General features: G+C 41.3%; 1 protein-coding gene across 2 annotated transcripts in view; it reads left to right on the top strand.

Moving 5' to 3' along the window:
* Window positions 1-26098, top strand: part of COG7 (component of oligomeric golgi complex 7) — an 87015-nt gene that overhangs the window by 13288 nt on the left and 47629 nt on the right. Inside the window, exons 5-9 of one of the 2 annotated variants that reach the window (XM_055561486.1) lie at window positions 10054-10083; window positions 11158-11240; window positions 12431-12553; window positions 18993-19191; window positions 25927-26054. In XM_055561486.1, coding sequence (XP_055417461.1) covers window positions 10054-10083; window positions 11158-11240; window positions 12431-12553; window positions 18993-19191; window positions 25927-26054 — 563 coding nt within the window. The remainder of the gene's footprint in view (window positions 1-10053; window positions 10084-11157; window positions 11241-12430; window positions 12554-18992; window positions 19192-25926; window positions 26055-26098) is intronic. The other variant, XM_055561488.1, reaches the window with a different exon arrangement.

The following is a 26098-nucleotide window of genomic DNA, read 5'->3' as shown; positions in this document are numbered from 1 at the left end:
TCTCATTCCTGATCTCAGAGGAAAAGTTTGAAATGGTCTTTCATATCAAGTATTATGTTAGTTGGGGGCTTTTCATATATGACCTTTATTATGTTGAAGTTGTTTGCATCTATTCCTAGTTTTTCGAGTGTTTTTAATCCTGAAAAAGTCTTAAATTTTATCACATGGCTGTTTTGCATCAGTTGAGATGATCATGTGAACATTTCCCCTTTGTTAGTGTGGTGTATTACATTTATTGATTTTCCTGTGTTGAGCCTTCTTTGCATCCCGGAGTAAATCCCACTTGGTCAAGGGATATGATCCTTTTAATATGCTGTTGAATTCGGCTTGCTGGTATTTTGTTGATGATTTTTGCATCTGTATTTATCAGGGATATTGATCTGTAGGTTTCTTTTCTTGCAATGTCTTTGTCTGGCTTTGGTATTAAGGTAATGCTGACCTCATAGAATAGGCTAAGAAGTCTTCAATGCTCTTCAGTTTGGGGGAGAGTTTGAGAAGTATTAGTATTAATTAAAAAAATTCTTTTTTTTTCTTTTTGTGCTGGGTCTTTGTTGCTGCACATGGGCTTTCTCTAGTTATGGCATGGGCTTTCTCATTGAGGTGGCTTCTCTTTTTGCAGAGCGTGGGCTCTAGATCATGTGGGCTTCAGTAGTTGTGGCCCTGGGTTTAGTTGCCCTGAGGCATGTGGAATCTTCCTGGACCAGAGATTGAACTTGTCTCTCCTGCATTCGCAGGTGAATTCTTAATCACTGGGCCATCAGGGAAGTCCAAGTATTAATTCTTAATTAATCAATGAAGCCATCTGATATACTTTTCTTTGTTGAGAAGTTTTTGATTACAGATTCAGTAACTAGTTTTATGTCTATTCAGAGTTTCTTTTTCTTCATGATTTAGTCTTGGTACACTGAGTATTTCTAACAACTTGTTCATTTTACCTAGTTTATCCAATTTGTTAGCATATAATTTTCCATAGTACTTTCTTATAATTCTGTTACCTTTAGTAAAATTGGTAGTGTTGTCCTCTCTTTCATTTCTGATTTTATTTGAGTCCTCTTCCTTTTCCTTAGTGAACCTAAGTAAAGGTATGTCAATTTTGTTCACTTTTTCAAAGACTTTTTCAACCCTTCATTTTGTTGATTTTAATGTTTTGTTTCTGATATTCTCTGTTTTACTTATTTTTGCTCTCTGTTATTTCTTCCCTTTTACTAACTTTGGGTTTAGCTTCCCCTGCCCCCTAGTTTTGTAAGACATAGAGTTTAGGTTGTTGATTTGAGATCTCTCTTCTTTTTTAAAGTAAGCATGTACAGCTACAAATTAGCTCTTAGGATTGCTTTTGTGGCATCTCGTGAGTTTTGGTCTGCTAGGTTTTTGTTTTCATTTGTCACTTTTAAATTTCTCTTGTGGTATCTTTTTGATTCATTTGTTGTTTTGAAGTCCACATTATTTGTGAATTTTTCAGTTTTCTTCTTTTAGTTGATTTCCAGTTTTATTCCATTGTGATCGGAAAAGATACTATATGATTTATATGACGGTAGTCTTTAGAAATTTATTAAGACTTGTTTTGTGGCCTGTGATATGGTCTATCCCGGAGAGTGCTTTATGAGTACTTCAGAATGAGTATTCTGCCATTGTTGGATGGAGTGTTCTGTATTGTTTGTTAGGGCTAATTGGCCTGTGATGTGTACTTAAGTCCCTGCTTCTTTATTATTGTCTCTCTGGTTGTCTTGATGTGCTTTCTGAATGCACCTTCTGTAGGCTCTGTTCCTTTTCTTTTTTTTACCCCCTGTGGTACTTTTGCAAAGGTCACATGGTAGAATTTTTTTGTTTGTATTTATTTCTATTTATTCATATTTGTATGTGGGTGCTTTTTTTCTGGGTCCACTGTTTACTGAAAAATAATGAGCATGGGATTTCCATGGAGACCCCTCCTTGTTTTGCTGTTGTTTGGTCGCTTAGTTGTGTCCAACTCTTTGCAACCCTAGGGACTACCGTACAGGCTTCCCTGTCCTTCACTATCTCCCAGAGTTTGTTTAAACTCATGTCCATTGAGTCAGTGATGCCATCCAACCATCTCATCCTCTGTCAGTCTTCTCCTCCTGCCCTCAGTCTTTCCCAGCATCAGGGTCTTTTCCACTGAGTCAGCTGTTTGCATCAGGTGGCCAAAGTATTGGAGCTTCCGCTTCAGTATCAGTCCTTCCAATGAATATTCAGGGTTAATTTCCTTTGGGATTGAGTAGTTTGATCTCAGAGTCCAAGTGACTCTCAAGAGTCTTTTAGGGCACCACAGTTCAAAAGCATCAGTTCTTTGGCATTCAGCCTTCTTTATGGTCCAACTCTCACATCTGTACATGATTACTGGAAAAACCATAGGTTTGACTAGGTGGACCTTTGTTGGCAAAGTGATGTCTCTGCTTTTTAATACACTGTCTAGGTTTGTCATAGCTTTTCTTCCAAGGATTAAGCCTCCTTTTTTAGCTGGACTTAATTGAAAGCTTTCCTCTTGCCCTTGATTTAAAGGCTACATTCTCTGATGTGCTCTTCAGTTGCTCAAAGAGAATGGATTCAGGACTTTTCTCCAGCCTCTTTATTCCATGTCTTCCCCATTTGTCAATTCTTTATTTTGCATCTTCTCTTCATTAGCATGATTCCAGGACTAGAGCTGGACCTTTGGAAAATCACCGTCTGGCAGTTTTCAGATCAGATCAGATCAGTCGCTCAGTCATGTCCGACTCTTTGTGACCCCATGAATCGCAGCACGCCATGCCTCCCTGTCCATCACCAACTCCTGGAGTTCACTCAGACTCATGTCCATCAAGTCAGTGATGCCATCCAGCCATCTCATCCTCTGTCATCCCCTTCTCCTCTTGCCCCCAATCCCTCCCAGCATCAGAGTCTTTTCCAATGAGTCAACTCTTCGCATGAAGTGGCCAAAGTACTGGAGTTTCAGCTTTAGCATCATTCCTTCCAAAGAAATCCCAGGGCTGATCTCCTTCAGAATGGACTGGTTGGATCTCCTTGCAGTCCAAGGGACTCTCAAGAGTCTTCTCCAACACCACAGTTCAAAAGCATCAATTCTTTGGCACTCAGCCTTCTTCACATCCAACTCGCACATCCATACATGACCACAGGAAAAACCATAGGCTTGACTAGACGGACCTTTGTTGGCAAAGTAATGTCTCTGCTTTTGAATATGCTATCTAGGTTGGTCATAACTTTCCTTCCAAGGAGTAAGCGTCTTTTAATTTCATGGCTGCAGTCACCATCTGCAGTGATTTTGGAGCCCCCCAAAATAAAGTCTGACACTGTTTCCACTGTTTCCCCATCTATTTGCCATGAAGTGATGGGACCAGATGCCATGATCTTCGTTTTCTGAATGTTGAGCTTTAAGCCAACTTTTTCACTCTCCACTTTCACCTTCATCAAGAGGCTTTTGAGTTCCTCTTCACTTTCTGCCATAAGGGTGGTGTCATCTGCATATCTGAGGTTATTGATATTTCTCCCAGCAATCTTGATTCCAGCTTGTGCTTCTTTCAGCCCAGCATTTCTCATGATGTACTCTGCATATAAGTTAAATAAACAGGGTGACAATATACAGCCTTGACGTACTCCTTTTCCTATTTGGAACCAGTCTGTTGTTCCATGTCCAGTTCTAACTGTTGCTTTCTGACCTGCATACAAATTTCTCAAGAGGCAGATCAAGTGGTCTGGTATTCCCATCTCTTTCAGAATTTTCCACAGTTTATTGTGATCCACACAGTCAAAGGCTTTGGCATAGTCAATAAAGCAGAAATAGATGTTTTTCTGGAACTCTCTTGCTTTTTCCATGATCCAGCGGATGTTGGCAATTTGATCTCTGGTTCTTCTGCTTTTTCTAAAACCAGCTTGAACATCAGGAAGTTCACGGTTCACATATTGCTGAAGCCTGGCTTGGAGAATTTTGAGCATTACTTTACTAGCATGTGAGATGAGTGCAATTGTGTGGTAGTTTGAGCATTCTTTGGCGTTGCCTTTCTTTGGGATTGGAATGAAAACGGACCTTTTCCAGTCCTGTGGCCACTGCAGTTTTACTACTCATGTTTTCTAGTGAATTTGTTGGAGCTGTAGACCATGGAGCTCACTTGTGTGTTTGGGGTATGCATCCATTTGATAGGAGATTAGAGAAGTAGGAGTGGGGACTGGGGCTCCATGAATTTTAAGTTTTTTTCCTTTCCTTCTGTGTGAATTGGCTACTTGGTGCTGGAATCAGGTTTGAAGAATGCCCTGTGAGTCAGGATCGTAGGCTTTCGTTTTGGAGTAAGCTGTATTTGACAGCTTTCATTCACAAATTTGAATCAGGCTTGATTCTAGATTCTGCTCTTTGTAGGCAGGATGCTGATTCAGAAGGGGGAAATGGGTCCTGCGGCTGTCCCACTGCCGAGCTGGGGTGGAAGCAGACCCTCCCCTGCTTGCCCAGACCTCCTTGGCCCCTGGTGCTCCATGCTAATGTCCAGTTTCTCCCAGCATACCCACTCATTGGCCAAAATGATTGAATATCTGATTGGTATTCTCTGAAGTGTGTAGTATGGATGTTTTCCTGGCATCAACACAGATGGATGAAACTGTGTTTTTCTTTGGTGGTTAATTTTGGTGAGCATCAGGAAGGGTTTTTTCCTGCCACAAAAGTAATATTCTCTTTAATCAATTATCTTTCCAAGAAGGCTAAGGTGCTTCTTTATCTAACAGTTTTTAAAGGGAAATCTGATAAATTAGTACATCCCTGACACAATACCCACAATCTTCAAGTATACCTGCCTCATTCATTTTATAAACTAGTGGATTCAGTTCATAAATTGAAGCAGCTTTTTGGAGCCTAATTTTACATATGGCAGGAATATTCACTTATCTAAGTGATCTTATGAAAATAATAAGCATTTGAAAAGCACGTAGTCATTTTTAAACTCATGGAGTCCTGCCCATTACAATGAGAACTGCTGGCTAGTCTCTGGAGTTTAGCTGAGTTATATCCACAGTGGTTCTTATTACAGCTTTTCCTTCTCAGCAGCTTATTGGACTTACCAGAGATGGATGAAAACAGAACAGGTATAAAGAGGTTTTGCACCTGTTAGCTCACGGTTTTTTTCCCCATTCTTTCTTTTAAATTTTATTCTAAGGCTGTGGCATCTGTGTTTTGAACAGAAGGGGGCAGATGGGAGCCAGAGATGCTGCGTGCATGGGAGGCTGCTGAAACTGTATCTCTGTTTTTTCATCAGTAGACATGGAACCAAGTGCTGTGTTTAGCACTTCCTCTGCCCTTAGGGAAAAATATAGGAAAGTACTTGATATTAGACCCATAGAGTCCATTGCTATCTGTTGAATGCTGGTGTTTACCAGATAATTTTCTTATTCCTCAAACCATTAAATATATGAATTTATAGAAGTTTAGTTCGTTTGCTTAGTTCCCATCTGATATAATCAGAGTAGGAATTTTCAAAGGGATTACTAACTTGTAAATAGTGTTTAAAATATTAATTACGTGAGGAATGGCAGGGAATACAAAAATGAAAAGATTGCTGTCCTTCAAGGACTTTATACCTTGGTTGAGGGTGAGGCTGGAAGAAAACAAGTACACAGATAATTTTATTACGGAATGGAATGTGAAAACTGCCTTAGGCCTCCCCAGGATGAAGGAAAATCAAGGAAGCTTTTATGAAAGAGCTAGTATATGCGCAGAACCTTGAAAGAGATGAATTAAAAATAATTTAAATTGCTTCTGATTATAAAATAATACATATGCAAGTTATTAAACTTTGAAAAAAACGGAGAAAAGTATAAAAAAGAAAATGATATGCCAGTAAACTCACCACACAGAGATGACTGCTAGTATTTTTTTTTTTTTAATTAATTTATTTTTTGGCTGTGCCCTGTGGCATGTGTGATCTTAATTCCCTGACCAGGGATCAAACTCTCGCCTCCTACAGTGGAAGCACAGAGTCTTAACCACTGGACCACCAGGGAATTCCCTTTATTATTATTACTTTAAAAAATTTTGACCGTTAGTATTTTTTCCAGTTTTTTTTTCTTTGTGTGTTATATCTTTTAAGGAAAGTACATACATTGAGTATAGGCAATTCTGTATTTTTTTTTTGCTCCCTTTAGCAATATAGCATGAGCATTTTCTCAGGGATATAGGGATTTGATAGGTGAGGAAAAGCATTTAGGGCAGAAGGAATAATGTATATTTGGATGGTATAGAAAGGAGAAAGTTCAGGGTCTGTTTTGGGAATAACAATTAAACCCATTTTAGTGGAATGAACATTGGGAAATGGTCAAAGGTGAGGCTGGAAAGGAAGGTGGGGACAGCATAGTTTGCCTTGAACAAATTAAGGAGTTTCTATTGAGGGAATGATTTCATTGCTGCTGACAATTTATTAGTCTGCTGAGGAATGTGGCAAGAATGGAAGGACTATAGACTTTGGGGATGGGCAGACCTAGTTTCAAATCTTTGGGCTGCTGCATATTAGCAGAGACCTCCACTTCCTGCTCAGTGAAATGAGCGTAGAATACGCACTATGTTCTTGGGAGGATTAAACAATACAGGTGTGCAGCTCCTGATCAGAGGAGGCCTCCAGGGAATATTGCTTCCTCTTTCTCTGGAACCTCTCATTCAAGACTTGTAGCCCTTATAGCAACTTAAAGGAAATAAATAATTCCTAAGAGGCCAGTAAAGAACTCCTGAACACTCTCTTAGAATGAGAGCTGCATCATTTCCAAAAAGCCGTGCAGCTCAGCAGATTTAACTAAACTGTCAATACAGTTTGGAAGCCCAGACCCACACATGAGTTAGTTGGGTTTTTTTCTTGAATTTGGGCTTCCCTGGTGGCTCGGACCGTAAAGAATGTGCCTGCAGTGCCGGAAACCTGGCTTCGACCCCTGGGTCAGGACGATCCCCCGGAGAAGGGAATGGCAACCCACTCTAGTATTCTTGCCTGGAGAATCCACGGACAGAGGAGCCTGGCAGGCTCCATAGGGTTGCAAAGAGTTAGAGACGACTGAGTGGCTAACACTTTCAGTTCTACTTTCTTGAATTTAGTTAAATGTTTTTCCATCATCTACAGTGCTGAAAAGTTAAGTAGTACTGCAAGGTCTAAAAGGGAAAAGTAACATCCTCTTTCTCTACCTAGTCCTTATCCAGGAAGGCCACCACTTTTAGAGCTGTTTTTCTGTGCTCTTTTGCTTTATCTTTCTGCATGATAAATGCCTTAGTTTATTTCTTCATGTTTCAATTTTAGGCTTTGTCTGTTGACTTCTGTTGTTCCAGCTAAGGATTTAGCTTTCACACCACTCCTCTTTCTCTTCCCCATTATCCTCCTGTCTCCTTATTTTAATTGAATCAGTAAATAGTTTTTATATTATGCCAACTTTATAAATTATTAATTTTTGCTGAGTCAAGCCCAGGTACTGTGATTTCATTCTCTTTCCTGTTCAGCTTCATGTTTATCCTGAAGTTTCTGATCTTTTTATCCCCTTCTCATTCTTTCAGCTCTCCATACTCCCTGGTTTTTTTCCCAGTGGGTTCTTGGGGATAACGCTTTGTTCCAAGTACCCCCTGTTTCCCAGAAACTCTCCTTTTGGCATGCTGTCTCTGCTCTGGACGTGCAGATCCCTGGATTCTTTACTGGTGCTCAGATTTAAAGTCTTGTTTCTGTCAGTTGTCATTCTGGACAAGTCACAGGAGTTAGATGATGTCACAGGAACCTGGCCAAGACATATCTGGGCCCTTCTAGTTGTATGATCTTGATGAACTTATTTATTTCAGTGTCTTCTTACCTCATACGGTTGCCCTGAGGTTATAAGTGAGCTTGCATAAATGGAGAAGCTTTGGAAGTTCTGTGAATGAAAAGTAAACTAGCTTATCCACAGTGACTTTGTTTCAGTGTTACTACCTACTCTACGTTTCGAAGGCCTTAGATATTATCCTTGCTGCTATTTATATTTGCCTGTACATTCAACCAGGTATCCTCTTTCTCCAGGAAAAATTAGCATCAGAGAGTGGGAGAAGTGAAGGACAGCTCTCAGCACATGCCTAGAAGGGTGGTGCTTGCTGTCTACACCTAGGCAGAAACGGGGGTGGGGTGGGGTAAGTTCTGCAGACTGATATAGTGGGGTAACTATTTTAGGAAGAGATTTAAGAGCATTTTTTCTATATATTTATTTTATTTAACATGTAATTATGACATATAGCCTATGTGCAGAGTACTTTCTTATGTCTAAATAACATGCAAAATCATTTGCAGGAGCAACAATAAATGAATTTTGGGGGACTCTTTATTTTTTAATATCAGTGCCCAGGTTGCTTCCTATTGGTACCATAAGGTTTTTATACTGTTTGTTTATAATGAAAAGTCAATTATTGATATGAAATTGGTAACCCATTGACCATATATTATTACACTTCAGGTATGTGAGACTTGGGGACTGCATGAATATCTTATTCACATGATACCTGTATCAGTTTGAGATTCTCTTGATATCAAGTGATGAAAACCTATTTCAAAGTGGCTTAAAGGAAAAAGAGATTGTATTGGTTTATGGAACTGAGAAGTTCAGGGATAAACTTGCTGCAGGCCTGGCTTGATTCAGGATCACAGACTATGTCTTTAGAACCCAGAGTCTCTGTCTTGCCGTCAGAATGGCTGCTATCAAAGAGTCTACAAACAATAAATGCTGAAGAGGGTGCAGAAAAAAGGGAACCCTCTTACACTGTTGGTAGAAATGCAAACTAGTCCAGCTGCTATGAAGACCATGGTTCTTTTAGAAGAAGGACAGTAGATGTGGGGTGGCCAGAATGACAGGTCCACAAAGAGACCTGGCAGGGGGCCCTGCCCAGCAGGTGCTCACTGGTCTTTTTGAAGTGAATTGGTTACGTGCTAAGAGCCGAGAAGTCCTATGGTTGCCAAAGTAGGCTTTCTTTTTCTCTCTGTTGTCCAAATCAGGAACTTGTTAAACTCAGTTTTACAAATTTGTCTATTTAATGTATTGATCTTGAAAACTCGGATTCCTCTATAAGGGCAAAGAAAGAAAGTGAAGTCATGAAGTCCCTCAGTCGTGTCCAGCTCTTTGCCACCTTGTAGACTTGTAGCCTGCCAGGCTCCTCCATCCATGGGATTTCCCAGGCAAGAATACTAGAATGGGTTGCCATTTCCTTCTCCAGGGGATCTTCCCAACTCAGGGATCTAACCCAGGTTTCCCACATTGCAGGCAGACTCCTTACCATCTGAGCCATGGGCTTCCCCTTTATAAGGGCAAAAGACCCACATATTGTTACTTTTAAGGTTTTATAGTGCTTTTGCTAAATGGATTTGCTATTGGCCAATTCTGCTTTATTATTTGATTCAAGAAATAACAAATTCTACTCTGTTGGGTAGAAATTTCTTAACATTGGATTATATATTTAGACCAGTGCTTGTTGTAGCAGTTTTTTTCTAAAAATATTTTTTTGACAGTCCACTAAAATGATGACGGTGTTTAACAGGAGTGATAGGATTGCGGGCAGTTTTTCCTTCATACTTACAGTCAGCTGGGGCTTCCTGGGTGGCTCTAGTGGTAAAGAACCCACCTGCCAACGCAGGGGACACAAGAGATGTGGGTTTGATCCCTGGGTTGGAAAGATCCCCTGGAGGACGGCGTGGCAGCCCTCTCCAGGATTCTTGTCTGGAGAATTCCGTGGACAGGGGAGCCTGGTGGGCTACAGTCCACGGGGTCACAAGAGTCAGACACGACCGAAGCAACGTAGCGCACATGCATGCATGCATGCTGTCAGTTGCATACTGATGCAGTATTCTCAACAAGCCAGGGCTTGTGGCATCCAATTGAGTCGCATGTTCTACCTTTAACTTTACTTGTTTTTCATGTGTATGATCTCCACACCACATGAGTTAATTCATTGTCTGGGTAGGAACTTCTGAATACTAGCTCACAATTAATCCACATTTATCCTGCTGAATTCTTGCCCTTGGCTGCAACATAAAACCTGGTAACAGTATGTACGTATTTTCTGTTGTTCCCTCCCCACAGAAGGGGTGCCAGCAGAGCATCCCAGACACAGTAAGTACAAAGGCCCTGGGGCAGCAAAGAGCATGATTTCTTCTTGGCACCTGTCAGAAGGTGTGCTCATGCCAGTAATTTTTAGATCCTGTGAATACCAGCTTGGGTCCCATGAAATGCCCGTTTTTGTAGGTCGGAAGTGGTTGAGTAGCAGCAGCAGCACATGGTTCAGCCTGTCCCTCCGTCAGTGGTCCTGCTGTTGACCTGCAGGCAACTGAAGTTCTCTGGGCTGCAGTTTCCTCACCCCGATGATGTGGTTAATCGATGGTTATTTTAGACAACTTTTTGCCCTTGACATTTTATGACTCTAGTCAGGGCCAGGATGAGGTGAGGCGGGTGAGATGCCAAAAACACCAAGTTGAAGGAGTTGCTCATCCTGCCCTTGTACAACGTGCAGCGTGAGAGGCCAGCCTCCACCCCCCAGTCCCAGCCCTGATTCGAATTCATTTTTCCATTCACATGTGAGGTTTGCTTTGCTGTTGTGTAACCTGAGCTCTATCAATGATGCCTTTTTTTGTTTGTTTTTTTAAATGAGCAAGTTTTTTGTTTTTGTTTTTGTTTTATCTCTGTATGTTTGACTACAATGGCTCTTCATTGCTGCGCCTGGGCTTTCTCTAGTTGTGCCAAGTGGGAGCTATTCTCTAGTTGTGGCGTGCAGGCTTCTCATTGCAGTGACTTCTTTTGTTTCAGAGCATGGGCTCTAGGGTACACAGGCTTAGTTGCCCCAGGGCATGTGGAATCCTCCCAGACCAGGGATGGAACCCATGTCCTCTGCATTGGCAGCTGGATTCTTAACCACCAGACCACCAGAAAAGTTCAGTGATGCTTACTGATGCACTCTCCTCAACAAACCAGGGCTTGTGGTATCTCATTGAGTCACATGTTCTACCCTTAATTTTACTTGTTTTTCATGTTTCTGATCTCAACGCATGAGTTAATTCATTGTCTAGGTAGAAACTTCTGAATAGTAGCTCACAATTAATCCACACTTATCCTGCTGAATTCTTGCTCTTGGCTGCAGCTGAAAACTTAGTAGCAGTATGTACACATTTTGCATTTTCTGTTTTTCTTTAGATCAGTCCAGAATGTTTGTGAAGGTTTTTAGTGAAGTTGACCGGATGCCGCAGCTTCTTGCGTACTACTACAAGTGCCATAAGGTGAGAAGCTGTGAGCGATGGCCCCTGCGCAGCGCTTGTAGGACTGGGCCACGGAGTCCCAGTTTCAAATCCCAGTTTCTTCCTGAAAGGTCAAAATGTTTGCCTCCATGCTCTCTGGCCTTTTTCTAATTAGCCAGTAGGGGGTGCCCTTGGTCCAGCCTCCGGATTCATTTAATTGTAAGGTGGGAAAAAGAGTCATTGGTTTTCAGCCTTTGTTTTTGTAGCTGGATTTCCTTTACAATGGAAGAGTTTTTAGTTTTCCTCATTTTTGTGTTTGGGGATTCCCTCAAAGCTCAATTTGGTAAAGAATCTGCCTGCAATGCAGGAGACCCAGGTTTGATTCCTTGGTGGGAAAGAGGCCCTGGAGAAGGAAATGGCAACCCACTGCAGTATTCTTGCCTGGAGAATCCCATGGACAGAGGAGCCTGGCAGGCTATACAGTCCATGGGGTTGCAAGAGTCAGACACGACTTAACGACTAAGCCACCCCAATTTTGTCTTTTGAGGGAGATTCTCGTCATAAGGTTTATTATGCTTTCAGTAAACCTTGAGAATGTTATCTGCTCTCTAGGTTTGTTGAGATCAGTTTGCTGAAAATCTTGACAGCTTCCTGGGATAATTTAATTCCTGAAAATCCAATGCTCATATGTCTTTTAAGCAGTGGGGTTAGGACATGAAGCTAAAATACATCTTTACGGCCATCCCTGAGCTCTATTCAGAAGAATGGGGGCATGCTGAGTACATTGGCATGCTTTGGGGGAAAGATAAAAGGAGAGAGGATCACTGAGAGGGCCACAGATTCAAGCTCTAGATGACAACAGAGCAGATGGACTGTAAATGTTTTTTCTGCCTTTTGAAAAAATTATTTATTTATTTGGCTGCACTGGGTCTTGGTTGCAGCCTGTGGGGTCTTCATTATGACCCGTGGGCTTAGTTGCCCCGTGGCACGTGGGATCTTAGTTCCCCAACCAAGGGCTGAACCCACATCCCCTCCATTGGAAGGTGGATTCCTAACCACTGGACCACCAGGGAAGTCCCTTTTCTGCCTTTTTTGAAGCCAGCGGTCATCCGTGGGTACCTGCTTGCCCAGGAGTGGGCAGTGGTGGGCCTCTTGCCGAGGTGGGGGCAGGAGGGCAGCAGGCAGCGTATCTTGGCGGGCCCAGTAAGGTCTCATGTGTTCTGCCCTCACAGGTGCAGCTTTTAGCAGCCTGGCAGGAGCTGTGCCAAACCGACCTGCCCCTGGACCGGCAGCTCACTGGACTCTACGACGCCTTGCTCGGTGCTTGGCACGCACAAATCCAGTGGGCTTCACAGGTAACAGCTCATCTGGGTTTTCAGGAGGACAGAGTCCGTGGTGCCAAGGGAGAAGCTGATGACCTTGACACCCTCAGCTTCACTTGAAGAACCTCCCCTTATGCTGCCATCACCAGAAGGGCTAAAAGATAAGCTTCAAAACCCAAGGCAGGCAAAGCTTCAGGTCTCCATTCAAACTCTTCTTATCGCTCTCATCTGTATCTTAAATAGGATCTAATGTGACAGTGTTGCTTGTTGTTCAGCCAGGCAGCCCATGGAATTCCTGGAGGCCGTTATCTTCTGATCTAAAAGCAGGAGGCCCTTAGTCAGGTTGTGCTTGAGTGAACCAGACTTTTTTTATCTTAACTTTGGGTAAAATTTACCTGGTCTAAAGTGAGTTTCCCTTGTTTTCACAATACACCAGGAGTTAGAGGAGTGGTATAGAGTTTTAAAGGTGCCCTCTGACTTAGGGCAGAGGTGAGATAGAGGAACTGCATTTTGTTTACTTTCAGGAACTTTCCATCCTTTAATTTCTTGAATTTTCAGCCTTAAAGGGTATAAATCACTGGTCCCATGTCTTCATGCCAAGAGGTGCCCTGGATCTTCTTTTTTTGTCTGAGTAATGACTAACTGGGCCTGTTCATGGTGTGGCTTATTATATTTTTTTCAAAATTCATTGTGAATCACCCTTCAAGTGTTGGTCAGTCATTTGCAGGCATGAACTTGATGGTGGTTGGAGATGATTCCTCACCCAGGGTCACGTCATTCAAGATTGTTGAAGCAGTCTTCTCCATCCTTGTTTCTTTCTTCTTGAACCATTCAGTCTAAAAAAAAAAAAACAACCAACCAAACAAGCAAAACAAAAAACAACTTCCTGTGGTAGTTTCATGGTTTTTATGTAATCGTCAGTTTTCAGTGACCCTGTCCATCCACACTCATTTCTGGGTCCTTGTCTGCTGCTTATATCAGGAGGATAAAGACAGTTCGTGCACATATGTACAGATGCCCCTCAGTGTTTGAGAAAAAGGATTTCGACTTCTCACACTTCTGTTCAGGCCTCACCCCAAGTTTTGCAAGATGTGATGTGTGTCCGTGAGTGCATGCTCAGTCCTGTCTGACTCTTTGCGACTGTGTGGACTGTAGCCCGCCAGGCTCCTCTGTCCATGGAAAATTCCAGGTAAGAATACTGGAGTGGGCTGCCACTTCCTACTCCAGGGGATCTTTCTAACCCAGGGATCGAACCCCTGTCTCTTGGTCTCTTGTGTCTCCTACATTGGCAGGCAGGTTCTTTACCACTGAGCCAGCTGGGAAGTCCCTATAAGATACAAGTTTATGCTAATGTACACTTTTGTCCCATGGCCCATTTTCTTTTCAAAATCTGAGCATGATACGTGACTGTCATCTCCTAAAGCTCAGTATAGCGCAGAAGAAAACCAAAGGTGCCAGGGTGAATGTGTCTCTGAAGACTTTTTATCCTCAATATTTTAACATGAAAATTTCCCAATGTACAAAAAATTTGAAAGAATTGTACAGTGAACACCCATGTACCCACCCCTCCTGTGTTCTACGATGAACATTTTGCTATGTTTGCTTTATCACAAATCTATCCATCTCTCCATGTGTCTATCTGTTCACTGACTCATCTTATTTTTTGACTCATTTCAAAGTAAGTTGCAAACATCATTCACTTCCAAACACACATATCATTGACTAGAGTTCAGTATTTGTTTACTGAGATTTTTTAGGTAAATTGTAAAATGTGATGATCTTAAATATGCCATTTGATTAGTTTTGACAAACACAGTTTAACCTAATCCCCTACCAAGGTACAGAACACAACTGTCATCCTAGAAAGTTCTCTTGTGCTCCTTCTCAGTTAGTCTCTGTACCACCATCACCGAGGGCAACCACTGTTCCGTTTTTTTTCCACCATGAATTAGTTCAGCCTGTTGTAGAATTTCATGTAAATGGAATTTTACAGTGTATGTTCTTTTGTTGAGGCTTCTTTTATTCAGCCTGTTTTTGAAGATATATTCATGTTGTGTGTATCAGTAGTTCCTTTTCGTTACTGAACACTCTTACATGGTATGAATATATCTCAGTTTTGTTTATTCAGCCTTTTCTCGATGGACACTTGGACTGTTTCTAGTTTGGTGCGATTATAAGTAAAGCTGCTCTGAACATTGTTCTATAAGTTTTTTCGTGGATACCACATGCTCATATCTCTTGGGTAAAGACATGGGAGAGGCGCTGCTGGGTTATAGAGTAGGTCTATATTTAGATATATAAGAAATCAGCACTTTTGCAAAGTGGTGCTTTTTCACACTCCCACACACAAGTACGTGAGAGTTCCGATTGCTCCACATCCTTGCCATCATTAGATGTTGTCAGTCTTTTTAATCTTAGCCACTCTGGTGGGTGTGTTGTAGTATCTCACTGTGGTTTTAATTTGCATTTCCTTGATGACTAAGGGTGTTGAACTCCTTTTATCATGCTTATTGGCCACTTGTATATCTTTGTGAAGTATCTGTTCTGGTGTCCTGCCTATTTTTTAAAAAATTGGGTAACTTGCTTTTTTAATTACTGAGTTATAGAAGTTCTTTATATATTCTGGATATAAGTTCTCGATCAGATATATTTTGTAGATATCTCCTTCCAGTATGAGCAGAAGTGTTGATTTTGATGAGTTTGATTTTATCATATTTTTCTGATATGGTTATTCTTTCTTTGTCCTCAGAAACTATCACCAACCCCCAGGTTGCAAAGACATTCTTGTATGTTTTCTTCCAGATGCTTGTTGAGCTTTTACATTTAGTTCTATGGCCCATCTTGAATCAATTTTTGTATATAGTGTAAGGTGGGGCTTCCCTGGTGGCTCAGACAGTAAAGAATAAAGAAGCTGCCTGTGATGCAGGAGACCTGGGTTCCATCCCTGGGTTGGGACGATCCCTTGGAGAAGGGAATGGCTACCCACTCCAGTATTCTTGCCTGGAGAGTTCCAGTGTAAGGTAATGCCAGATTGTTTCTGCATGTGTTGTTTGGGTTAATTCCATGCCCCTAGTTGTTAAGTTTGATCTTGTAGTCTTTTGAACCTTTTGGTTGTTCTTTAACCAATGGCCAAAGCATCCCTTGTGCCAGATCACTTTAAAGGAAAAGGGACACCTTTGAACATGAGAGACCTGTTGGCTGGTCAGCTGAAACTGTCAGCTGTAAACATTGTAGTTTCAGCTGTCCAACCAATTAGAAGGCTTTGGTTTAGAGTTGTTTAGTTTAATTCTTCCCCCGCCTCAAGTCATTTAAGTAGGAGATAAAAGTGAAATAGATACTCATTGCCTAGTCTTTTCTCACAAACGAGGGAGGAGAAGAGTCAGGATTTCTTTAACAAGGGAGGAGAAGAGTCAGGATTTCTTTTTCTAGATAATACTTTTCATTGTCTCTATTGGTTCCATCCTTTCTTGTAGTAAAATGTTTCTTTTGTCAAATGGGGAAGTTGGACTGGGTGATATCTAAAGACCAACTGTGATTCTCTTATGTTTGGGGGATCGTGGAGGGAATATTAATATTTTGGATAGAGACAGAGGAGGGTGTGTATTGATCAGTGTTGTGTGAAGGGAGTGGGAATATATGATGGAGAAACGCTGAATGCAAGACAGGAGTTTGGCTTTCTCTAGAAGGCAGTGAGCATCTGGAGTAGTAGTGTGAATGATGTTACTGTTTTAAGAATCAGTTTGGTGTCAGACCATCATCTGTGTAGTTCCTCTGCCAAAAAGCCTTACCAAGAGGAAGTATGCAGATAAATCGAAGACCATTTTTTGAAACAACTATCCTGGACTCTTCAAAAATGTCAGTGTCATGAAAGAAAAACAGTCAGGGAGTTATTAAGATTAAAGGAGACAAAAAGGCAACTGAATGTAATTTCACGATCTTGCATGGGATTCTGCATGATGACAAAAAAAGCTATTCAGAAGAACATTAAAAGGACAATTGAGGAGATTTGAACATGGACTGTAGCAGGTATAAGTATTACATCAAGGTTAAATTTGATTAGTTACAGTGTTGCAGTGATAAGGCTGGCCGTATTCTTAGGAGATATATGCCGAAGTATTTAGTGGTAACATGTCATGATACCTGTGATTACCTTTCCAATGGTTTAGGAAGTAAAGCATTTGTGGCAAAATATTAATTGTTGAATCTTGCAATATTTAAACATTAAAGCATAAGAAAATTCTAAATAACTTTTAAAAATAGTGAATTTGGTAATGGTAAATAGGGTGAATTGATGAAGAAAGACTGAAGACAGGTAGGAAGCTGTTTGGTCTACGATGGTGATGGTAACGTAACAAAGGCATCCAGTTAAAAAATGGGCAATTGTTAGAACCTGGTAAGTGACAAAGGACCTGAAAGAAAGGAAAGTGAAAAGGGAGATTTTTATTCTGGTCAAATGGAGATGCTACTGACAGAAATAAGGAAGTTGAGAGAAACAGGTCTGAGGAGGTCAGCAGGAAAAGAATGAATTCCAATCTGGGACACTTTAAAATTCCAAGAGAGAGCGGCTCAGCTCAATGGTGACGCCTAGTAGATGGCTGGAAGCTGTCATTCAGGAAATATAAATTGGTCGTTTTGGTATTTGTTGGGTTAAATGCAAATTTCCTCTGTCTCTTTCTCTCAGACTCCAGCAGTGATATTTATTAAACTAAATAGGTGCTCATTGAATTCACTATGAGAATTAAAAAATTTGATCTTCTCTTTTCATAATAATCTTAAGAAAAGATATTAGCATATTTTGGCCCATGTACATGACCACCTTATAACCAGTTGCTGCCATATGATTTCAGTGGGTGCATTCGTGTTGATAGTCACATTGGTACCCCTCTTCTCTTGGGGGCGAATGAAAAAAGAGATAATATTTACATGATGTAAGTGCTGGTGTCAAGTGAGTGCTGTTTTATGTACGTTGCATAATGTTTTCTAGAATCCTTCCCTTTTTATGGCTGAATAATCTGATGTGTGTATTTACCACATTTTGTTTATCCATTCATTTGTAGATGAACACTTGAATTGCTTCTGTCTTTTGGCTATTTGGAATAATGCTGCTGTGAACAGGGGTGTACAAACATCTGTTTGGGTCCGTGTTTTCAATTTTTTGGAGTGTATACCTCCAAGTGGAATTGCTGGATCACATAATCCTATGTTTAACATTTTGAGGAACTGCCAAATGTTTTCCATAGCAACTGCAACATTTTACATTCCCACCAGCCATGCATAAGAATCCAAGATCATGAGAAATTTACCCTGTGTTTTCTTCTAAGAATTTTACAGTTCACTCTTTAACATGTAGGTCTCAACATTTGAGTTAATTTTTATATATGGTATAAGATAAGGATCCAACTTTTTTTTTTTTTGGCATGTGGATTTCCAGTTTTCTGAGCATCATTTGTCAAAAAGACTGTCCTTTTCCGATGGAATGATTTTTGGCACCCTTGTTGAAAATCATTTGACCATGCGTGTGTTTGTCTGGGCTCTATTCTATCCCATTGGGCTATTTGTCTGTTCTTACGCAGATGCCACACTGTTTTGGCTATTATAGCTCTGTTGTAAATTTTGAAAATAGGAAGTATGAGATAGTCAATGTTGTTCTTTTTCAATATTGTTTTTGCTATTTGGGGTTCCCTGAAATTCCATATGAATTTTAGAATGAGTTTTCCTGTTTCTCCCAAAAAATACTTTTGGGATTTTAATGGAGAGTGCACTGAATATATAGATGGCTTTGGGTAGTATTACTATCTAACTCTGGAGAAGGAAATGGCAACCCACTCCAGTATTCTTGCCCGGAGAATCCCATGGATGGAGAAGCCTGGTAGGCTATAGTCCACGGGGTCGCAAAAAGTCGGACATGACTGAGCAACTTCACTCACTCACTCACTATCTAACTCGGTGGGTAAAGAATCTGCCTGCAATGCAGGAGATCCAGGTTTGATCCCTGGGTTGGGAAGATCTCCTGTAGAAGGAAATGACAGCCCACTCCAGTATTCTTGCCTGGAGAATCCCATGGACAGAGGATTTGCAGGCTGGTCTACAAATGTGCTTCCAGATCCTCCGACTGATTCAGTGAATTGCTCTTCTTTAGTTCTGTTTGTTGCCTGCCACCCACACCCTCCCTGTTTCTGCATTTCATTTTCACAGTCCTCTCTCTAGCCAATATCTAAATACTACATGTGATAGATTTGAAAATAGTTAGGCAGACATGAAGTAGCCAGTTGTCCTGGAGGCAAGGCACAAGTCTTGCTAGTTTACTTAGCTTCTGAGCACATCTACATGGGTGCTGAGCAAAGCCTGGACCCTGTAGCTCTTGATTGGACTACTTCCTGGCTCACAGGGACTCCTGCAGGCCATCCAGGAGTCTGCTTCATTGGAAGCTTTGCTCCCTTGTGATAACACAGATGCCTCTCTCCCCCTGCAGGTCTTCAAGAACCCCCATGACGTAGTAACTGTTCTGCTGATTCAGACCCTGGGGGCCCTGGTGCCCTCTCTGCCTGTGTGCCTCAGTTCTGGCGTGGAGCGGGCAGGACCTGAGCTGGAGCTCATCAAGCTGCTGGAGTTCTATGATGCCACCGCCCACTTCGCCAAGGGGTTGGAGATGGCCCTGCTCCCCCACGCACGTAAACATGCTTCCTTCCAGCTCTCTGACTTGCCTTCACTCACTTTTTTTGGGTGGGTTGGGAGGCCTGGGTTTGTTTGCCTTTTCCAGTGACTGGAGCAGTGTTTTCCTTCTCAACAGAGAGGGAAACCTTTTCCATGAAAACATTGCCATTATGGAAATAATTGTTGCTTAATATATTTGCCTAGCTCCAGGGCTGCCTAGGTGCTTCACATGCCTGGGGAAGTGACAGGCACTTCTGCAGGGGCTTAGAGTGTAAGCGGCAGGTGGACATTAGTGGCAGCGAGTGGGCAGCAAGTTAGGCTGGGAGGGTGGTGTCCTCTTCCTTTTAAGTCATCACAGAACCTTGGGCAAGTCAACCTAAAAAAGTAAGTTCAAGAGAACAAGTGGATTAGAGGAGGCTTTTGCAAGGGCAACAGCCTATTTTTAAGGGCAAGGGTGCAGTATTAGGACCAAAGGCAGCTATAAGGTACCTGGGCTTTCCCCAGATGCCGCGTGAGAGCACAGCGCTTTTTATTTCCATTTGGGCAAACAATGCGTGGTGTGTTGCATTTCCCCAGCTGTTTCCCATCTATATTAAAAGCATCATAAAGCTTTAAGTCACACAGACCTCGTGAGGAATGCTGCTGTCAAATCAGGAAGTCGCCTCAGGAGGGCCTGCTTCTGCCATTGGGCTGCTGCGTGTCACTAACTTGGTTTATTTACTAGTTATTCTCTTTAATTACCTTCACGTGTAATTACCTCGTACATTCCAGGGAGTGTGTTTGTTGTTCGAGTTCCTGATGACTCATCGGGGGTTTTTGGCACACTTGCTGGTCAGGCCTCGGCTGTGGGAGAGGCACGGTGGATGTGGACAGCTTCCAGGGATCTGGACATCGTTGTCCTAGTAGTTGGAGAGTGTTTAGGCTGAGTGTCCTGCAGGGGCAGAGTGGAATGAAGGCAGGGCCAGAAGCAGGTTGCTTTCCTCCCACTGGTGATGGATATTGCTGAAGAAGAGAGAACCACCCTCTAAAGAACTGGATACAGAAAGTACTTTGTTAGTCAGCCATGGAAGTTTAGATTTTTCATGATTCCTATTGAGATTAAAAAAAAAGTATATGTATTTTTAAATTTAAAAGTACTTCGGAAACAGACGTAAAAATAAAAGAGAATAAAAATGATGCATAATCTCTTCACTCAGAGAGGCATGGGAACATTTCCTCCCAGTAGTTCATATATAGATATACATGTTCATAAATGTATATGAAATAAAGGACTTCCCAGGTAACTCAGTGGTAAAGAATCCACCTGCCAATGCTCTAGACGTGGATTCAGTCTCTGGGTTGGGAAGATACCCTGGAGGAGGAAATTGGCAACCCAGTATTCTTGCCTGGGAAATCCCATGGACAGAGGAGCCTGGCGGGCTGTAGTCCATGGGGTCGCAGAAGAATTGGACATGACTTGGTGGCTAAATAACAACAACGTATGAAGTAGATGCATATATAAATATATACATATGCATGTTTCTTGAAAAATACTAGTTTATATGATCTTATACTCTTTCTTTTTTGCTACATTAATGAGCATTTTTAAGTCATTAAGTATCTTCCTAAGACATGGTTTTTAATGACCATTTGATAATGATGGCTTACTTTAATTTTTTAATCCACTGTTTAGAAATAAAACTATTAAAAACAATCTTGCACATTAATTTTGGAGCCCACCTCTGATTATTCCTTGAAAGAAGTTTGAAAATTACAGTTGCTAATAAATGAAAAATTTAAAGATTTTGTCACATTTTGTTCTGTAGAAAGTTTCTGCCTCTTTATGGATTCATTTATAGTAAATAAGGCTGCTCATTCCCCCATGCCCTAACCAGCACTAGGTTCTATTGTTTTTCTCCTTGCCAGTTTCTTAGACAGTTAACAATATATTGTTTCAATTTTCATTTCTTTGATTACTAGCCAGTTTGAAAATTATATTATAAAAAGTTATATTTTTTGTCTTGAATTGCTTATTCTTTTGCCTCTTTTTCTGTTTGAGAGTTTAATCTATTTCTGGTTAATTTATAAGGGCAATTTATTTAAAACAATGTTTTATCAAATATGTTATAAAATCAAAGCACTGTTATAAAAATTCATGATACAGTTATATCTATAACATAAGATGAAACTCTCCTATAATCCCACTAGCTGGAAATAACCACTGTTAAAAATTTGGTGTGTATTCCCAAAATATCTTACATAGTATGGATTTTTTCTCATTATCAGCTATGTTGCAGATACATTTTCTAACTTTCTAGTTTACCTTTAAGACTTTTCTATTTTAATGTATATAGTATAACTCAAAAATATCTAAAAGGTTATACAGTAGAAAGTAAAAAAAATAATTAGTTGACTTTATAGTTAACAAGCAATATGTTTGGAGTAGGAAATGACAACCCACTCCAGTATTCTTGCCTGGAGAATTCTGTGGACAGATGAGCCTGGTGGTACAGTCCATGGGGTCATAAAGAGTTGGACACCACTGAACACATACACACACGTATTGGGTTTAGAAACACCCAGAAAATACAAGGAAGGATAAAGAGCAAACTCAATTAGCTGTCCAGAAACAATATTTTGCATTATATACACATGCATATTTTGTATATGAGTGTCTATATACTTAAATGCTTTTTATTTTTTATTAGTTTTTATTGGAGTATAATTGCTTTACAATGTTGTTACTTTTTTTTTTTTAAAGAACTACTGTCTTTTAAAAATCTGTATTTATTTATTTATTTTTGATGGAGCTGGGTCTTTGTTACTATGTGCAGACTTTCTCTAGTTGCAGCAAGTGGGAGCCACTCTTCCTTGCGGTGGGTGTGTGGGTTTATTGTAGCAGCTTCTCTTGTTGCAGAGCACAGGCTCTAGGGTGTGGGGGCTTCGGTAGTTGAAATGTGTGGTCTCAGTAATTGTGGCACTTGGGCTTAGTTGCCGCGCAGCATATGGGATCTTCCTGGACCAGGAATCGAACCTGTGTCCCCTGCACTGGCAGGTGGATTCCTAACCACTGGACCACCAAGGAAGTCCTTGTTAAATGTTTTTAATACAATATTTTATTATCACTGTCACCCTCCCGGTTTTATATGGATTCAGTACTGTCATCCAGCACACACGTTTTCCTAGTTCCACAGCAGTCTTTATAGCTGTTTCCCTGCCACTTATTAAAGTCCGCTCAGTGTACATGCATTATTTTCGGTTGTCCTTTCTCTTTAATCTCTTTTAAACTAAAACAGTCCTCTCATCTTTGGTCTTTCATGACACTGATGTCTTTGAAGAATACAGGGTAGTTTTCTTGTAGAATGTCCAATAGCCTGGAATTATCTAATTGTTTCCTTGTGTTTAGATTTAGATGAAACATTTTTAATAGGAATACTACACTGTTGATGATGTATACTTCCTATGGCATCACATCAGGAGACACATAATGTCCAATTATTGGTGGTGGGTTGGATTAATCACTTGGTAGTTATACCTGCCAGGTCACTCCATTGTCAAGTTACCTTTTCCTCTTTGTAATTAATAAGTATCTATGGGATGATATTTTGAGCCCATAGGAATATTCTGTTCCTTAAGAAACATTTACCTAATGACTGTAGCATCCATTGGTAATTCCTGCCTGAATAAACTTTTACATTGCTGATTATAAAATGGTGATATTCTAGTTCTTTCATTTCTTTTACATACATTTGCAGGCATTCTTTTGTGAGGAGATTTTTCTTCCTTTGTCTCTCTTTAATGTCACTATAAACTTATGGATTTTTTAATTCATTGTATTATGATACATTATTTTCATTATTCATTTTGATGCTTGAATTACTTCAGATTTGGTCGGTGGTTGCCCCTTCAGGCTGGCTCCTGCATCATTTTGACATGTTCCTATCAGCCTTAGAGTGTTTTATTGCTTTATGGCACACACAGATCCAGGAATATTTTGTACCGCCTCAGACCTGGAATCAGCCGTTTTCTCAAGGAGCTTGGTTTCTTCTAGTGGGAAATGGTATTTAGGAACCAAGATCTGGCACCATGGGTGCTTATTGTTGCTGGGCTATTATTACTTCCTAGGCCCTTTGTGAACAGAGCTAGGAAATACATTTATTTTATTTATTTTTTAATTGAAGGATAAATGCTTTACAGGATTGTGTTGATTTCTGCCAAGCATCAACATGAGTCACCATAGGTGTATGACTCAGGGAACTCAAACCCGGGCTCCATAACAACCTAGAGGGGTGGGATGAGGAAGGAGTTTCAAGAGGGAGGGGACATTTGTGTACCTATTTATTTATTTTTGGTTGTGCTGAGTCTGTTGCTGCATGGGCTTTTCTCTAGTTGCGGCGAGCAGGGGCTCCTCTCTAGTTGTGGTGCGCAGGCTTCTCACTGCAGTGGCTTCTCGTTGCAGAGCACGGGCTCTAGGGCGCTCATAACCAGATGAAGAGGGTTAGGGAAGAACAAGGTCTTTCCAAACAGAAGTAGTAGCTGGTGGCCAGAGGGGAGCTTTTGAGAAACCGAGAGAAGGCTGCAGGCTAGGGGAGTTGTGAAAGAGGCCAAGGCTGTAGAAGTAATAACAAAAGTCAGTTCAGTTCAGTTGCTCAGTTGTTTCCGACTCTTTGCAACCCCATGGACTGCAGCATGCCAGGCTGCATACAACAAAAGTAGCTGGCATTATTGAGAGCTTACATGTGTTCAGATCAGATCAGATCAGATCAGTCGCTCAGTCGTGTCCGACTCTTTGCGACCCCATGAATCGAAGCACGCCAGGCCTCCCTGTCCATCACCAACTCCTGGAGTTCACTCAGACTCAAGTCCATCGAGTCAGTGATGCCATCCAGCCATCTCATCCTCTGTCATCCCCTTCTCCTCCTGCCCCCAATCTCTCCCAGCATCAGAGTCTTTTCCAATGAGTCAACTCTTCGCATGAGGTGGCCCAAGTACTGGAGTTTCAGCTTTAGCATCATTCCTTCCAAAGAAATCCCAGGGCTGATCTCCTTCAGAATGGACTGGTTGGATCTCCTGGCAGTCCAAGGGACTCTCAAGAGTCTTCTCCAACACCACAGTTCAAAAGCATCAATTCTTCGGCACTCAGCCTTCTTCACAGTCCAACTCTCACATCCATATGTGACCACAGGAAAAACCATAGCCTTGACTAGACGAACCTTTGTTGGCAAAGTAATGTCTCTGCTTTTGAATATGCTATCTAGGTTGGTCATAACTTTCCTTCCAAGGAGTAAGCGTCTTTTAATTTTATAGCTGCAGTCACCATCTGCAGTGATTTTGGAGTCCCCAAAAATAAAGTCTGACACTGTTTCCACTGTTTTCCCATCTATTTCCCATGAAGTGATGGGACTGGATGCCATGATCTTCATTTTCTGAATGTTGAGCTTTAAGCCAACTTTTTCACTCTCCACTTTGACTTTCATCAAGAGGCTTTTTAGTTCCTCTTCACTTTCTGCCATAAGGGTGGTGTCATCTGCATATCTGAGGTTATTGATATTTCTCCCGGCAATCTTGATTCCAGCTTGTGTTTCTTCCAGCCCAGCGTTTCTCATGATGTACTCTGCATATAAGTTAAATAAGCAGGGTGACAATATACAGTCTTGACGTACTCCTTTTCCTATTTGGAACCAGTCTATTGTTCCATGTCCAGTTCTAACTGTTGCTTTCTGACCTGCATACATATGTTAGACACATACTATTTTACCTAATCTCCAGTTAAGCCTATAAAATTGATGCCATTATTAACCTCATTTTACAGTTGAGGAAACAGACATTGAAAAGTTAAGTCATTTGCACCCAGTCCTCTAACAGGAAGCAAGAGAACTTCAGTTAGAAGAGCCTTCATCCTTAACTACCCTCTTTCACCTCCTGAGGTCAAGCGATGGTAGAACTTTGCAGGCTATGGAAAAGATTTTGGATCCCAGCTGAAGAAAGAATTCTTAGCAGCCGAATTACTGTGTCATAGAATATGCATGTTAAAATTTTCATGTAGTTGAGTACAGGAATTTTGGTGCATATCCCATTTCTGCAAAATCCTAGAAATGCTCCAAATGAAAATGTTCTTTGTGCAGAGCCTTTTCTCTGTAGCAGTTCTTGAACTTGACCCTGGGGAGGGTTATCATTTGAAGAGGTTCTCAATTATGATGGGTTATAGGATTGAGGGGCTCCATATGTTTATTATTATTTTTAAATTTTTTATTTATTTGTTTTTGGCTGCATTGGGTCTTTGTTGCTGCCCAAGGGCTTTCTCTAGTTGCGGCAAGCCTGGGGTGGGGGCTATTCTCTAGTTGCCATAGGTGGGCTTCTCACTATGGCGGCTTCTCTTCCTGCAGAGCATGGACTCTAGAGCGCAGGCTCAGTAGTTGTGGCCCACAGGCTTAGTTGCTCCGAGGCACATGGGATCTTCCCGGACCAGCGATCAACCCGTGACCCCTGCATTGGCAGGCCGATTCTTAACCACTGGACCACCAGGGAAGCTCCCTGAATCAGTGTCTTTAATAGCGCTTTAGGCAAATAGTACACAAAGCTCAAATTTATTGAAATATTTACTGACATGATTGTTGCAGGTTTCATGAATGGTAAAAGCAGATGAACAGAAAGTAGTCACCCCAAAGATGAATAGGAAAAGTTCCAGTAGAGTTCCTTCCACCTATCGTTTTTCACCAGTTAATTTCCAGTTCTTTGTTCATTATTGCTTTTAATTTCTGATTTCCTTGAAGATGAGCAAAACTTGGTGAAAGTCATGGAACTGGTGGATGCTGTGTATGGTCCGTACAAGCCCTACCAGCTGAAGTATGGAGACATGGAAGAGAAGTACCTTCTCATCCAGTTCAGTGAGGTGCCTCTGGTAAGGTCACAGCACTGCCAGGGCCAACTGGGCATCACTGTATC

This window comes from Bubalus kerabau, chromosome 23 (assembly GCF_029407905.1).
Source record: "Bubalus kerabau isolate K-KA32 ecotype Philippines breed swamp buffalo chromosome 23, PCC_UOA_SB_1v2, whole genome shotgun sequence".
NCBI lineage: Eukaryota > Metazoa > Chordata > Mammalia > Artiodactyla > Bovidae > Bubalus > Bubalus kerabau.
The sequence above is the reverse complement of the archived record's forward strand: the minus strand, read 5'-3'. Positions and strand labels throughout refer to the sequence as shown.